Source organism: Sorghum bicolor, chromosome 1 (genome assembly GCF_000003195.3).
Source record: "Sorghum bicolor cultivar BTx623 chromosome 1, Sorghum_bicolor_NCBIv3, whole genome shotgun sequence".
Lineage (NCBI taxonomy): Eukaryota > Viridiplantae > Streptophyta > Magnoliopsida > Poales > Poaceae > Sorghum > Sorghum bicolor.
Genome location: NC_012870.2, coordinates 24,621,196 through 24,637,198, shown reverse-complemented (window position 1 = coordinate 24,637,198; position 16,003 = coordinate 24,621,196). Strand labels below are relative to the sequence as shown.

Here is a 16,003-nt window from a genome sequence, read left to right as displayed (position 1 = left end):
AAGAAGGTACAATGCCCCAACGACATCCCAAGTTGCTGCTATCTGGATGGAAGGGAACGATCCACAAAGAAGTTTTGATAGAAGTGTAATAGTATATGGGAAATCTGATCGTCGTCCACAATATATCCGAGCATGGCATGGTTGTTATAACCCCTTAGCTTATCCTTTATATAACCCACGAGGAGAAACAGGATGGAACAAGTTTATGCCGTATAGTGGGAGTCCGTACAGTGGAAGTCCAGACGCTCCACCAGCTTCAACACCGGCATCTACTAATAACCATGGTATTAACTCATAATGATATATATATATATATATATATATATATATATATATATATATATATATATACTGGTATTAGCTGATTCAATAATATATATACTGGAGTCCAGTCGCCCGTGATCTCTAATGTTTTAACTAACTTGCAGCGGAGAATCAAGTGCAAGAAGGAGACAATGACGTACAAGAAGTGGACGTGCTGGGTGCAGCTGCAGAACAATCTTCTAGATATGTCACTGCACGAGAATACTACTGCTTCAAGTTGCAAATTAGACGGGGAATTTTCAACATTTTATTATTCGGAGGGCGTCTTTTCCAGCAGTGGGCTGTGGATATGTATATAAAAATTGAGTCCATGAGACTAGATTGGTACTCTAATCCTGATAATCAAAAACTTATACGTGCGGAATTATACCAGGTAACCAATCATGTTCTACTGTTCATAAATATTTTTATTACCTTGGCAACATTCGAATTACATAAAGCTAAAATAAAGTGCCAAAATCTATTATTGTAGGGACTGGTTGATGTTATCTCTGTTGGTGAGACGCAGGGTTCTAAGGTTGGAAAGAGAATTGTGTTGCCAAGATCATTCCCAGGATGCGATCGAGACATGCAACAAAGATTCCTTAATGCTATGGCTATTGTGCAGCGATTTGGCAAGCCTGATTACTTCATCACCATGACATGCAATCCATACTGGGAAGAGATAACAAGCAATCTAGAACCAGGCCAGGACCCACAAGATAGGCCGGAGCTGGTTGCGAGAGTGTACAGGGCAAAATTGCGGGATCTAAAAGATCTACTCATCAAGAGGAAGTATTTTGGTGAAGTCGCTGCATATGTTCATGTTACAGAGTTCCAAAAAAGGGGTCTGCCACATGAGCATTTATTGTTGATTATGAAATCAGGGAGTAAGTTGACCACCCCAGATGCATATGATCGAGTTATTTCAGCAGAGATACCAGACAAGGACAAATATCCAGACTTGCATGATCTTGTTATCAGCCATATGCTACATGGCCCATGTGGAGTGCTAAACAAAAAATGTGCATGCATGGTCAATGAAGAGTGTCGGTTTCAATACCCTAGACAGTTCTGTGAGGCAACCCAACAAGGCAATGACTCCTATCCAACCTACCGGAGAAGGGATGACGGACGTCGAGTCAAGATTAGGAAAGCAGAGTTAGATAACATGTGGGTGGTGCCATACAACCCAGGTCTGCTCTTCAGATACAACTGTCACATAAATGTTGAGGCATGCTCAAGCATTAAAGCAGTGAAGTATCTATTTAAGTACGTTTATAAAGGCCATGACCAAGCATCAATCTCAGTAAATGCAGATCAAAATGATACAGATGATGGTGTCATCAATGAAATAAAACAGTATAGGAATGCTAGGTACATATCTGCACCAGAAGCTGTGCATAGAATATTTGGATTCCCGATGTTTGGAGTTTATCCTGCAGTATTGCAACTTCAGCTACATTTGCCTAATATGCAGTCTGTGACATATAATGAGGATGAAAACCTGGAGGATGTTGTGAGTCGCACCAGTTCTAATAGGACAACACTGACAGAATATTTCAGTAAAAATAGTGAAGAAGTGGCAGCAAGGAAAATATTATATAGGGAATTTCCAGAACACTACCGGTGGATCACAGGGAAAAAGATGTGGCAAAGAAGAAAAATAGCATCAGCGCAGATAGGGCGGATTGTCTATGCTAACCCTGCTGAAGGGGAGAGATACTTCCTAAGAGTACTACTAAATCATGTGAGAGGTGCAACATCTTTTGAGGATTTGAGAACAGTGGCTGGTGTAACATACTCTACTTTTAGGGAAGCGTGTGAGAAAAGAGGCCTTATTGAGACAGATAGATCAATCGACGATTGCTTGACTGAGGCCACCACTTTTCACATGCCGTGTGCCTTGCGGAGGTTGTTTGCTACAATTCTTGTGTTTGGCGAGGCCACTAACATAGGTGGACTGTGGGAGAAGCATAAGGAGGCGCTAGGTGGAGACTTCAGTCGGGACAACAGCAACCCGTCGATAGTGGAGCAAATGGTGCTTAGGGACATAAGGGATATGCTTCACTCGATGGGAAAAAATATTAGAGATTATGGTCTACCACCTATTTGTGAGATGGGTCCAACATCCATTGACATGATGAAAGAGGTTAGGGAGGAGCAGAATGTCTATGTTGACCAAGAACACCTAGATATTTTTAATTCACTGAACAAGGAGCAGAGACAAGGGTTTGATGAAATCATTCAGCATGTCTTTGCCAATAAGAGCCAAGTTTTTTTTGTAGATGGTCCGGGAGGAACAGGAAAGACGTTCCTATACAAGGCGCTCCTTGCTAGAGTTCGATCAAAAGGTTTAATAGCCATTGCAACAGCCACATCTGGTATAGCAGCATCAATATTGCCTGGAGGACGCACTGCACACTCCAGATTTAAAATTCCAATTAAAATTGGGGAGAACACCATGTGCAGCTTTTCAAAGCAAAGTGGCACTGCCGAGTTACTTCGTAGGGCCTCGTTGATTATTTGGGATGAAGTTGCCATGACCAAGCGACAGTGTGTCGAGACACTTGATAGGTCCCTACAGGATATCATGGAATGTGGTTTGCCATTTGGAGGGAAGGTCATGGTATTTGGAGGAGACTCTAGACAGGTCCTTCCTGTGGTGCCACGTGGGACAAGAGCACAGGTAACTGATGCTACTTTGCAGAAATCATATTTGTGGGACAAAATAAGAAAGATACGACTGTCACAAAACATGAGAGCACAGTCAGACCCTTGGTTTTCTGAGTACCTGCTACGAATCGGAAACGGAACCGAAGAAACAATTGGAGATGATTATGTTCGACTCCCTGATGACATTGTGATTGTATACTAACATGGACGAGGCAGTCAATGGACTCATTTCCTCAGTGTTCCCATCACTTGAAGAGCATGCAACATCGGCTGCCTATATGAGCGGACGGGCCATTCTATCAACCAAAAATGAACATGTTGATAGGCTGAACGCATTGATGATTGAAAGGTTTCCAGGTGAGGAGAAGGTTTACCACAGCTTTGACACAATCGTTGATGATCCTCAAAATCACTTCCCTATTGATTTTTTGAACTCAATAACTCCAAATGGCCTCCCCCCACATGAGCTGAAACTGAAAATCAATTGTCTTGTGATTCTTCTACGCAATCTAGATCCTAATAACGCTTGTGCAATGGAACAAGGCTTATGGTCAGGGCATTGCAAGACAATGCAATTGATGCTGAGATCGTTGGTGGACAGCATGTGCGGAAAAGAGTTTTCATACCAAGGCTACCATTGTCTCCCTCGGATGATATTTCTCTTCCTTTCAAGTTCAAGCGAAAACAATTTCCAGTGAGGTTAAGTTTTGCCATGACAATAAATAAATCACAGGGACAAACCATCCCAAACGTAGGGATCTACCTTCCAGAGCCCGTGTTCTCGCATAGACAGCTTTATGTTGGTTTATCAAGGGGGGTGTCAAGATCAACTACAAGAATTCTAGCAAAACCAAAAGAGGAATTGGATACTACAGGGAAGAACACAAAGAATATAGTTTACAAAGATGTCCTAAATTGGTGATAAACTGTTGGTATACTCAGGTACATGATACTCAGGAACATTAACCCAGTAGTACTCTCTTGTATAATTTATGAGCCTCATATAACATACTATACTATGTCATATGCTTCTGGCATTCACTATAGTGAAAAATATCTCTACTGTAGAAAACAAAATAAATGTTGATGTGTGGTAACTGACCTTGTGTAATTTGCAACTCTGCAGTGTTGACAGGTGCCAAACCTTATCAAAGATGACATGGGACATATGACATGACACAAAGAAAAATGGCATCTTCATTGCCCTGAGACCATAACAAGTTGATGCACTTTGTCAAGAAATAATAGACTTTACTGAACAAAACAATTGTTTGGTTGTACTGTAATAAACTATGTGTGTGTTGAATTTCTGATACAAAACTATCTATATGTCTTACCTGATATATAGGGAGCGCACTGCAGCTTCTCAGCAAGTCTGGTGAATCCCAACAAGTCATTACTACAGTTTTGCCTTGAATTTGGCGATCTATGATATAAAGACATTTAAGCAAACTCAGAATCAGCGAAAACTTCTTACGAATTTGTGGGAATTTCAGCTCTAAACAACCAGTTCATCAATCACAGAAACTTCTATATTGGTACATAGATAACAAAAAAGTCCATCTTGTTATATTTCTAATATTCATATATAATCATACAAGGGTCCAGAGAAGTGCCTCTAACCATTGGAATACCAGATCTTATATTCATGGGGCAAGAATAAAATAAATACAACACCAATAACTAAAATAAACAACACTGACCAAAACTGCATACCCTGAACCAAGAGTAAAAGTATCACAAGGCAGAAAAGTTTTGTGGACAAACATCCAAAATCTTACTTTCACTTGAGTGCCTTACTTCACAATAAACATAGTAACTTTACCAATTAAACATATATTTGTAGCATTCCGTGTTCAAATAGAGTTATGCAAACATATTGGTCCAGATAAAGGCTTGTTTCTTACGAGCTAAAAAATCCTTGCTTTGCCTGCAATTTCTGATGACCAAAGTGAACAGCTCGCCTAAGTATGCGCCTCAGAACATACTCTCTTCCCTCATTACCTACAGATGAACACATATTAAGGGGGAAATTCCATTCTATAATAGATAATAACAAAGCCCTAGAAGCATAATTGAAATAGAAAACGAAAAGTGTTTAAGAATGAGTTTACACATGAGGTTGAGCACCATCAGCGATAGCGAAAGAAAGGGTTCTTATGTGGTCAGCGACTACTCTGTAAGCCATGTCAACTTTGCCAATATCATCAGAACCTACTTTACCAGAGTATGGTTGAATTCCATCGCCAGCCAACTGCATTTACATGTTCGCACCAAATTATCAATGCATATATCCATAGAATATGATATCTAGATGCACTCCTGTGCATAAACATAAATAAAGTAACTTGAAGTATGATGCACGCAGATGACAAACATACTTGGTGAATGGCATCAAATATTGGCATGAATACATCTGTATCATAATTGCTCATTTTATTCTGAAGGATAGAAGTTAAACGCTCAAAGCCCATCCCAGTGTCCACATGTTTTGCTGGCAAAGGTCTCAATGAGCCATCTGCCTCCCTATTGAACTGAAAATGAAACCACTACTACGTCAGTACATAGAAAGAATCAACAAGGAAGTATGAAGTGTGGCACTTAGGATTAATAACTTCTTAAAGAAAAGATAAAAAAGAATGATATATTGATCATCACAATCACATCAGAAACAACAGCACTGAAACCATTACATGCAGATAAAAATAGAGCATATATTTCCTTTCAAATTCAAAACAGAGGTATTCTAAGATCAGAATCAGCCAAAAAATTTTGGCGAATTTGTGGGAATTTCAGCTCTAAACAACCAATTCATCAATCACAGAAACTTCTATATTGGTACATAGATAACAAAAAAATCCATCTTGTTATATTTCTTATATTCATATAATCATACAAGGGTCCAGAGAAGTGACTCTAACCATTGGAATACCAGATCTTATATTCATGGGGCAAGAATAAAATAAATACAACACCAATACCTAAAATAAACAACACCGGCAAAAACTGCATACCCTGAACCAAGAGTAAAAATATCACAAGGTAGAAATTGCTAGACTGACAAATCGAAATGCTCATGAACAATACCATTTAATTTTGCACTTCTTGCTAATTGCAGTCCCCTCAACCTTGGGTCAATCCAGGTGCTGCCGGTGGTGCTCTCTGGCAAACTTGTCTGCTATCGAGCAGCAGCCAGCAGAGAGCAGAGCAGCAGCAGTCCAGTAGGCAGCAGCGGCCAGCCACAGACACAGCACCACATTGGTGGGAGGCCGGAGCCTAGAGCGCCGGACGGGGGCACAGGCGGCCGGCCGGCCGCAGGGGGCAGACGGGCAGCATGGCGCCGCACTGGCCGTGGCCGGTGGGTGCCGACCACCTCTCGTGGCCTTGCCATCGGCATGCCGTCGATTCAAAATTAGAGATGGGGACTGGGGAAAGATTCGAACTGTGGATTTTAGTGGGTCTCTCACCTCTGCTGGGCTGAAGTGAAGGTTCCTCTCTGCGTTGCAGTCGCTCTCCTCGTGCTCGGTTGCTCGCTTCTCCTCACCATGACGCCGTCAAGGACCAGGGTCAGGGAAGAAGAGGGGGTCAGGGAAGAAGAGGGGGTCCGGGGGAAGCGTGTTCACGAGGATGACATGTTCCTGGCCGCCTCGCCGCGGCCCCGGGGTCCCCGCACCCGCCGCCGTTGGCCTCCGCCACGGCCGGCGTGGTGCCGACCGTCGGGTGCCCGGACAGTCAGCTCCCCCGCGCAGCGCACCTCCTGCTCCCGCCGACTGACTCAGCGGAGGCGTCCCCCCCCCCTCGCGCGTCCCCGCCTCGCTTCTTGCCGGGTAGATCCCAGCGCCGCCTCGCCACGGCCCCGGGGTCCCCGCACCGGCCGCCGTTAGCCTCCGCCGCGGCCGACGTGGTGCCGACCGTTGGGTGCCCGGACATTCAGCTCCCCCGCGCCGCGCACCTCCCGCTCCCACCGACTGAGTCAGCGGAGGCGTCCGCCGCCTCCCCGCGTCCTCGCCTCGCGTCCCTCGCCGCACCCACCACCGGACACCGTGCGTCGCCTCGCTTCGCGCAGCCCCTCCTCTGCCAAGCCAGGTGCTCAAAGCTCACGGTCCGGCAGCTGGTCCGTACGCTGGAGTGTTGGTGGATAAAGAAGGAATCGAGGGCCCATATAATAATATATGAATTAGGCATTACACGGGCCTAATCACAACGCGTGGCCGCAGTTGTGCACGCACGCCGCCCCGAAAGACCTCACATGCCCTAACTGCGGGCGTACTGCATCCTCACACGCCCTAGCCGCCACCAACGGTGAACAACGCGCGGCCGACCTAGAGTTCTCGAACATTCAAAGAATTCAAAGACTGAGGACACCTCGAACAGCACTACGACGTGCTTGATTTCACGGCCGTTGTCCAGGCAGCCGCAATACGAGTAAGGTATGGTCACCCATCTAAAGATCCTAAACCATAATTTCTCTATATTGTACGTTGACAATCATATTCTTTTGGAGTCATAGGAGAAAAAAATGGAGCATGATCATGCCTTTGTTGACAAATCTGTGGAGGTGCCTGATGTGGTAAATAGTCCAAACTTGATGACAAGTGAGGTAACAGCCGAAGAAAAAAGTACCATGCTCATGCACTCAGGTGAACCACTCTTCAATCAATGCTATAATTATTAGTCTCACTGAATCTGCACTGCAATAATTCATTAGTAATCATCCCACATAGTCATAAGTTTGATTTCCAAATTTAAATTAATTTATGTTTTGCCAATCCGAATGCAGAATCTATTAAAAAAGATATAGACAAATCTGTGGAGGTGCCTGAGGTGGTAAATAGTCCAAACTTGATGACAAGTGAGGTAACACCCGAAAAAAAAGGTACCATGCCCATACACGCAGGTGAACCACTCTTCAATCAATGCTATAATAATTATTAGTCTCATTGAATCTCCATTGCAATAATTCATTATTAATCATCCCACATAGTCATAAGTTTAGTTTCCAAATTTAAATTAATTTATGTTTTGCCAATCCGAATGCAGAATCTATTAAAAAAGATATAGACACTGAGGCAATAACCGAACCTGTCGAGAATGATCAGATAGTTCTCGAGAAGGAAATGCGAGCAGTCTCTAAACAAGACTCTAGCCAAGAAATACAGAACAAGAATGATGCTGAAATATCGACAACAATGGATACAGATGAGTCCGTTAAGCCCATAGATTGGCTACACATAAATGATAATTATGTTCCAGGATGTCGAGGCCAACGGACAGTCCATATTGATCCAATGCCTACTTCTGGTGAGTTATATTAGCACAACACACTCATGCTACTTTAATAATTGCAGAACAAAAAGTACCGGTTAGATGTATGTTACTGTGATTATTTTAAAATAATTGCAGAACAAAAAGTACCAGAGCGGGGTAAAAGTGATGTAGATGTCCAAACAAAAGGCGAGGGCAAAAAAATAGTTCATCAAGAAAAGGATGGAGAAAAGAAGCGGAAGCGTGCTCACGAGGATGACGTACGCAACAAATTCCTCCAGCAACTCAAATAGCCTCAAATATTTGAGCCATGTCGACCACTGCGTACAAAATCTTTATTATCTCTAATATTATATAAATAATATATATGTTTATTATATTGCATATGTAGGTAATTACAATTGAGCCTGATAACGTACAGCTCAATGATAATGACGTTAAAACGCCACGGATACAAAAAGACAAAGAGCTCATGCATCCTGCAAATAATTTGTTGGTATTGCCTCAGTATAACAAGCCAAAGAAATCAAACATGGCACAAGTCATGCCTCAAGGTAATTCATCATCAATTCAAACAATTCTCTTTAAATTTGGGAATTAATTAATTATCTCTACTCTCTACTAATATCTCTGTAGATTATGAGTGTACGCCACAGGATCTTGAGGTAATTCAATATATGAAAGAAAAAAGTGAAAAACATCTGCTTGTTAGAATTGGTGATTGCTGGGGAGAAAGAAATGACATGGATTGCCTTTTTTCTGGGAATGAGGAAGTAAATGGCGCTGTAAGCATGTTTAACACCTGATTCTATAATATTAACTAATAATGTCCATGTCAAATATCTGCCAATCAATTAATGAAAAATAAAAAACTTGCAGGTTATAAGTCTTTATATACAATTGATGCAGAATGAAGAGCACCTTCTTCGTAGAGAAGGTGGATCTGTTTATTTGGAGAATACATGGTTTTCTCAATTGCTACGAGGTGACGGAGAGCAAGATGAGACGAAATTGAGCTATACTCAACACGACGTGGTTGAGACAAGGGTTCAAAATTATTTAGATGTTGATATGGTAGGCTTCACTATAAAAAATGTCATGTAAATTTTTAAACCCTTTCAAAAGTAAATAAATAATTTATATAAATCTATATTTCTGCAGGTCTTTCTTCCGATCAACATTACAAAGTTTCACTGGTACCTAGCGGTCGTGAATGCTTCAGAAGGTGAAATACATGTTTTGGATTCATTTGGAGAAAATATGACAAACTGGACAGATCTCAAATATACGGTAAACAAAAAAACGACTGAGGCACATACTTGTTTACAACTCTTTGGTATCTCTTTCTTAAATAATTTTGATGCGTCGATCAATCCAGTTAATAGGAATGGAAAGACTCATAAAGCATGCACTGCTCTCTACACCACTGGACAAAACAAAATGGAAACACGGTGTCGAAGTGTCAACTTGGGAGATTAAACATAAGATTGTTGAACAAATGCAAAAAGATGGGTAAAATATTTTTCTATCATGACCTAACCAGCTACTATATCTCATATATTTTTTAAAAAAATTGCTTTGGAATATGGACAGATGTAGCTGTGGTTTATGGCTCATTAATTATATGGTAATTGCTTTCAGCATGTAAAAAATTAATTTCTAAACATAGTCATTGCTTTTTGATTGGTTAATATGAGAACTTGCTCATAATTTCAGAAAGATATAAGTAACTTCAGGTATAAACTACCTGCTATCTTGTATAACTCCCCATTAAATGAAGCAAGAGGCTTACCGGATGATGGAAATCAATATGAGACTGACAATATTGAGGATGATGACGTCACAGAGCTAGATGATCTGGATATTTTAATGTCAGGTGACATCAAGTTAACACGTACATTAAAGTGGAAAAGTAGAGAAGATCTATTATCAACAATTTACACAATCATCCATTTGATTGGAAGTGATGAAACTTTTGAGTAAGTCATTCTAAATATTTCTGTTGTTTGTCCTAGATTTCCTATAAAATTAATTTAATCTTTGTCATTGTTTATTTAGCAAAGACTGGGTACGGAGTACAAGACCGTACCCAATTTCTTTAGGTCTTACGAAGATTAAAAATATTTTAAACGAGGATCAAGAGATGGATCATGAATGCTTAAATATGGCTATTCGGATAGCTGTGTGCAACCAAGACATGATGCTGAAGAAACAAAAATATCACTTCATGGACCTCAAATTTGCTGTAAGTTGAAATAAAAATTATAATTTATCAAATACTTACAATATTTAGTTGTATAATAATTACTTAAGATGTTTGATTTTTTTGCAAAATCATCAGGAAATAACTAGGTTCGGACAAGATCAGCGATGTTGTGGTAAGATTGATAAGGAATACCATGAAAAACTAAGAAAAGTACTAGAGTGTTGGCCAAACATGGAGTACAAAATTAAAGATTGTAGCCATGTAAGTTATGTTATGTGTATTGCTCTACAAAATTAATTCATTCTGTTTACCACTAATAGTTTCTATGTTTGTTTTTAGATTCTACTACTATATTATAAGGACGGAACTTTCATTTTATTTATATTGGATATGCAAAACAAAACCGTGTTTATTATGGACCCCCTTCAAGATGAGACATGTTTGGGGGGTTATAATCAAAAAATGGCATATATACCTACATTACACACTACACACTATTGCTAGAAGACTCGGTCTCGCCATGGGACTGACAAATGCAAAGTGGAGCGGCAATATTTATAAATGGAAGCGAGAATATCCACTTGTAACAAAGGTTACAGATAATAATAAATACTGGTAACCACTCGTAATACATTTCACATTTGTCAGTAAAAAGGTTATTTCATTCATTCATTGTGCACATCAATAACAACTACTCTTGTCCAGGAAATTGGGAGGCTTTCTTGTATACAACTTTATGAAGTTGTGGGACGGCAAAAATTTGCCACAAATCAACAGTGTAAGCATATATAGCCTATAACAATACATATCTTACACTACAAAAATAATAATAACTAATTATCATTTGCCATGCAAAGCACTCAACTTCGCTGAGGATGGAATTTTTGGTGGACATTTTGACGAGCAAAGCAAATAAATGTTTCGACAACATCCCCGAAGATGTCCAGTACATGATTAAAGAGTTAGACAAAATGTAACATAGATGCTCATAATAAGACAAATAGCTCTATTATGCCTTGTTACATGAAAAAATATTTTTCGGACTATAATTTTTGTTTTTACAAGCATCCCAAAATTAAACCGTAGCGTTAGCACGGGCACTATACTAGTTGTTTTAGTTAGATTCAATTTTTTTATATTTCTGTATTATTCAAGTTCATTGTTTATTTATTTATTTATTTATTTATTTATTTATTTATTTATTTTAGTATTTGATTAATATTTTATGATTGTTGTATTTAATGGTTTTTCACGTTAACAAGGTATGTGTGTTGATGTACCACAGCAGTGTTTGATTATAACTAAGGTAGATTGTCATGTTTATTTTTTTAATTTGAGTATATTCTTTGTTTAAATTAAGTTTAGTATTTCAGTTTAGCATTCAGTATGTAAGTATTAGTTTGTGTTACTTTTTATTTCTTTGTTTATTTATTTCTGTTCAATTTGTTTTTGATAGAATTAATTTTGCTATTTTTTGAATTTTTATTCTTTTATTTGTTTGTTTTAGTCTGTCGATTGTCATGCTATATATTTCAATTAATTAGTCATTTATTGTTTTAGTTAGATTCATTTTTTTATGTTTCTGTATTATTCAAGTTCATTGTTTGTTTATGTATTTATTTATTTATTTTAGTATTTGATTAATATTTTATGATTGTTGTATTTAATGGTTTTTCAGGTTAAGAAGGTCCGTGTGTTGATGATACCACAGCAGTGTTTGATTATAACTAAGGTAGATTGTCATGTTTTTTTAATTTGAGTATATTCTTTGTTTAAATTAAGTTTAGTATTTCAGTTTAGCATTCAGTATAGTTTGTGTTACTTTTTAATTCTTGTTTATTTATTTCTGTTCAATTTGTTTTTGATAGAATTAATTTTGCTATTTTTTGAATTTTTATTCAGTTTTTTCCTCCTTTCTTTTTTATTTGGTCCCTTTGATATATAGATCTTGTAATATTAAATTTCAGGTATTTGATTGTCTCCTGACACCCATTATTTACTTGATGTGAGATTCGAGTGTTTTAAAGGCTTTTAATTCATTCATTTATTTTTCTTTGTTAATTTTTCATTTTTATGTATTTGTTTCTTTTCAGTATTTTTTTATGGTTGTTGTTCATTGTTTGTTTATGTATTTATTTATTTAGTCTTTGATTAATATTTTCTGATTGTTGTATTTAATGTCGTTGCAGGTTAAGAAGGTCCTGGTTGTTTTTATGGGTCAAATCAACCAGATTTTTTTAGCCTACTGAAATATCCGGTCGTTCTGAGGTGTAAAAACAACTAAAACAATTGAAAACAGAATCCGGTTGTTTTCTTCTGTGAAAACAGCCGGTTGTTTGCTAGGCACTAAAACAACCGGTTGTGCATTAGACAGTCTCTGTTGTTTAGAGCACCGACGTAACTACTTTCTCCGCTCCATTTTTTTGGCATTGGCACCTCCTTACACAGCGTGTGGAGTGTCTTAAATGTTCTCTCTCCTCTTTTAGCACTACCCAAGCATAACATTGTGGAAGACCTAAGAGGGATAAATTGTCTTTCTTATTTGTTTAGTTAGAGTATATAAGTTAAGTAACATGGATGACCGATCTTGTTCACTTAAGCTTATCTGTTGAATGTGTTAGTTATTCAGCGGTGTTTCTCTCTCGTAACAAATAAATGAATGGTACAGTCATGAATTTTCAGACAAACGAATAGACTCCTAATAGAGTTAGCTACTGTTTTCGTGCCTCTCGTATGCCAGCGTTGGCTCTCCATATCTACTTCCCTCGCCGCCACTTCCATCGCTACCCCCGATTTCCATTGCCACCGTCATCCTCTCCAGCTCTGCTCGTCCCTCTCTAGCACCGTTGCCCCATCATTGCTCGTCTCTCTCTCCAACACCGTCGTCCCATCTCTACTCGCCCCTTTCTAGCACCTCGCCACCTCCCCAACGTTGTCTCCTAGCCCACCCGCTTCATTAGCACTGCCTCCGAGTGCCGCTCGGACCTCCTAGCGCCGCGCCCTGCGCCGCTTGTGCATCCAGCGGCCGGGAGCTCGAAGAAGAAGATGGCGTGGGCAGGAGCTCGACGAAGAAGAGGGCATGACCAAAAGCTCAAAGAGGAAGAAGGTCATGGCCGCTGAATTTGGGTTCACCCCATCCCGTCCCGGTGATCCTCCCAGCAATTGTTTGGTTTGGAACAATTTGGGATGGAATGATCTTTTTTTTAAAAAATGGATCTCATAGCATTCTAGTTTTCTCTGTTTAGTGGAAAGATGGAAGATGGATGGCATTTTAACACTCTTAGCAACTTCCGATTGTGAGACCCACCTATCATTCAGCTAATGTGCTCCCACTATATATCTGGCAATTTGGCTGCCTGATTTTCCTTTCTTTCCGTTGCTCCTATTGCAGCTTGTAAGAAATGTTCACAGTGAATTATTTCAACTCCGAGCTCCAGGTGCGACCATGCGGTTGAGCCGCTGCCAACGCAAGTAAGTTGTTGCCCTATCCTGGCAGCGGTTGGCTGTAGCTGGCCGTGCGGCTCGCCTCCTCCCCTGCGTGCAGACGTGCAGTCCTGGCGGGCAGCTGGCCAATGATGGCCACGGCGGACAGGACTACAGGAGTCGCCCTTGTGAACGGCAGAAAGAGGTTCTTTCTTCTCGCGATAGGATTTAATTTAGTGGAGCCAATTTGGTTGAACGACTAATGACATGGCATATGTTCTAAATATAGAAGAATACCGGTTTTAGATGATCCCCATATGTAACAATTTTGAGTGACTGGATCGATTTGGAGAGCGATTTCTTGACTTTTCCAATAGCCACTGCCTTTTGTTGCTCAAAACTGCCTTTTGGAGTTGCTATTTAAGCTCGTTGAGAAACGAATGGACTTTGGGCTTTTGCTATGGAAATCGGTGCGAAAATCGCGTATACCAGGGCAGATGGTCAGTACGGGTACAGCGGCAGAGTTTCACACGGGCGGAAGCCGAGAGAGTGTCGCTCTCGGACGACAGCAGGCGGAGACCGCGTACCATGGCGGCTGCCTCGGCTCTCAGCGCCGCGCCGCCGTTCAATTTGCGTGTCCTGTATGCCTGCATGGCAGACACGAACGACTCGTAATGACCCTGACATGCCTTGTACCTGCACACGCGTCACTGCCACGCTCGCGTCGATCGATCGGGTCTATCCACTGAGACCTTACCGCACCAGTAGTATATATATATATATATATATAGGAGTACATGTCTATTACATCGACGACGCCATCCAGCAATCGGAGAAAAGCCTCACCGGAGTCCGAGAGAGAGAGACTCAAGAGAGAGCGACGACGATGACGATGAAGGTGCTGGTCGCGGTGGACGACAGCGACGGCAGCCGCCACGCGCTGGCCTGGGTGCTCGACCACCTCTTCCCGGCCGCCGAGCAGCCGCACCAGGAGGAGCCTCAGCCGGCGCTGGTGCTCGTCCACGCCCAGGAGCCTCTCCGGCACGTCATGATGTACCCGGTCGGGCCAGGTGATTCCACGTCCCCGCAGTACTAGTACGTTGCGGCCATAGGCGTCTCAACTCTGGCACGCGCTGGCTCGCAGGGTCCGCGGTGTACGGCGCGCCGTCGATGATGGAGAGGGTGCGGGCGGCGCAGGCGGAGAACGCGCGCAACCTGCTCGACAGGGCCAACCAGATCTGCCACCGACGAGGGGTAACTTTTTTTAAAAAAAATTTTTGGTCTTCTTTCTTTTTTATTTACTCGAGTAAGTAGTATATATATACTAGAGTATTATAGTAGTTTCAATCGTAAACGCATGGATTACCGACATATTGGGCGCGGGAGAGGTGACGTGGCTGCATTACATTTTGGCATGGTGCGCCGGCCGCAGGTGAGCGCGGAGTGCGTGGTGGTGGAGGGCGACCCGAGGGAGGCGTTGTGCCGCGCCGCCCAAGACATGGGCGCCGGGCTGCTCGTCGTCGGCAGCCGTGGCCTCGGCGCCATCAAGAGGTATATATCAGTATATGTTGGATTGAATGGAGCACGCTGATCGATGGATCGATGGATCTTGATGAGTCGTTCCTGTGCGTGTGTGTTTGCAGGGCGTTCCTGGGGAGCGTGAGCGACTACTGCGCGCAGCACGCGAGCTGCCCGATCATGGTGGTCAAGCCGCCGCCTCGCGAAAACGAGCATGCCCACCGGGCGACGACCTAGCTGATCGGTCTCCGGTCTGATCCCTTCTTCAACTTCAACTCCAGGGAACAAACAGATGGAGGCCGCGGATCAGTATCTCACTCATGTCGCGCTCGATCTGCTGCTATTCGTTCTTTTCTGCCCGCCCCCTGCTCCCTGCTCTCTGCTCTGCTCTAGATGGATCCATCTTTCTCCTATCCGTGCTTCTCCTCTCATGTCGATGGACTCAAAGAATCACCATGCTTGCTTTGTACTAGTAGGTAAATGTGTAAATTACCACGCCGTGATGAACATCTCGATTCTTCTTTACGTTGCAAAAATCATGGTTCGACGAAGTAAAGTATCTTTACACTCTTGACGAGAAATAATAAATAAAACTGAGTAAATTTATTCGAA

General features: G+C 41.6%; 2 protein-coding genes and 1 long non-coding RNA gene across 3 annotated transcripts; all 3 read left to right on the top strand.

Annotated features, from left to right (window-relative positions):
- LOC8064874 lies at window positions 410-3,181 on the top strand. The gene is made up of 2 exons (XM_021451072.1): window positions 410-697; window positions 797-3,181. The coding sequence occupies exons 1-2, from the start codon at window positions 614-616 to the stop codon at window positions 3,179-3,181; spliced, it is 2,469 nt and encodes an 822-aa protein (XP_021306747.1). The 5' UTR covers window positions 410-613.
- On the top strand, window positions 3,660-4,362 carry LOC110436622. The gene is made up of 2 exons (XR_002454444.1): window positions 3,660-3,921; window positions 4,106-4,362. It is a non-coding gene; the product is annotated as an uncharacterized LOC110436622 (long non-coding RNA).
- On the top strand, window positions 14,669-16,003 carry LOC8067364 (universal stress protein YxiE). The gene is made up of 4 exons (XM_002467146.2): window positions 14,669-14,943; window positions 15,018-15,127; window positions 15,306-15,424; window positions 15,517-16,003. The coding sequence occupies exons 1-4, from the start codon at window positions 14,760-14,762 to the stop codon at window positions 15,626-15,628; spliced, it is 525 nt and encodes a 174-aa protein (XP_002467191.1). The 5' UTR covers window positions 14,669-14,759; the 3' UTR covers window positions 15,629-16,003.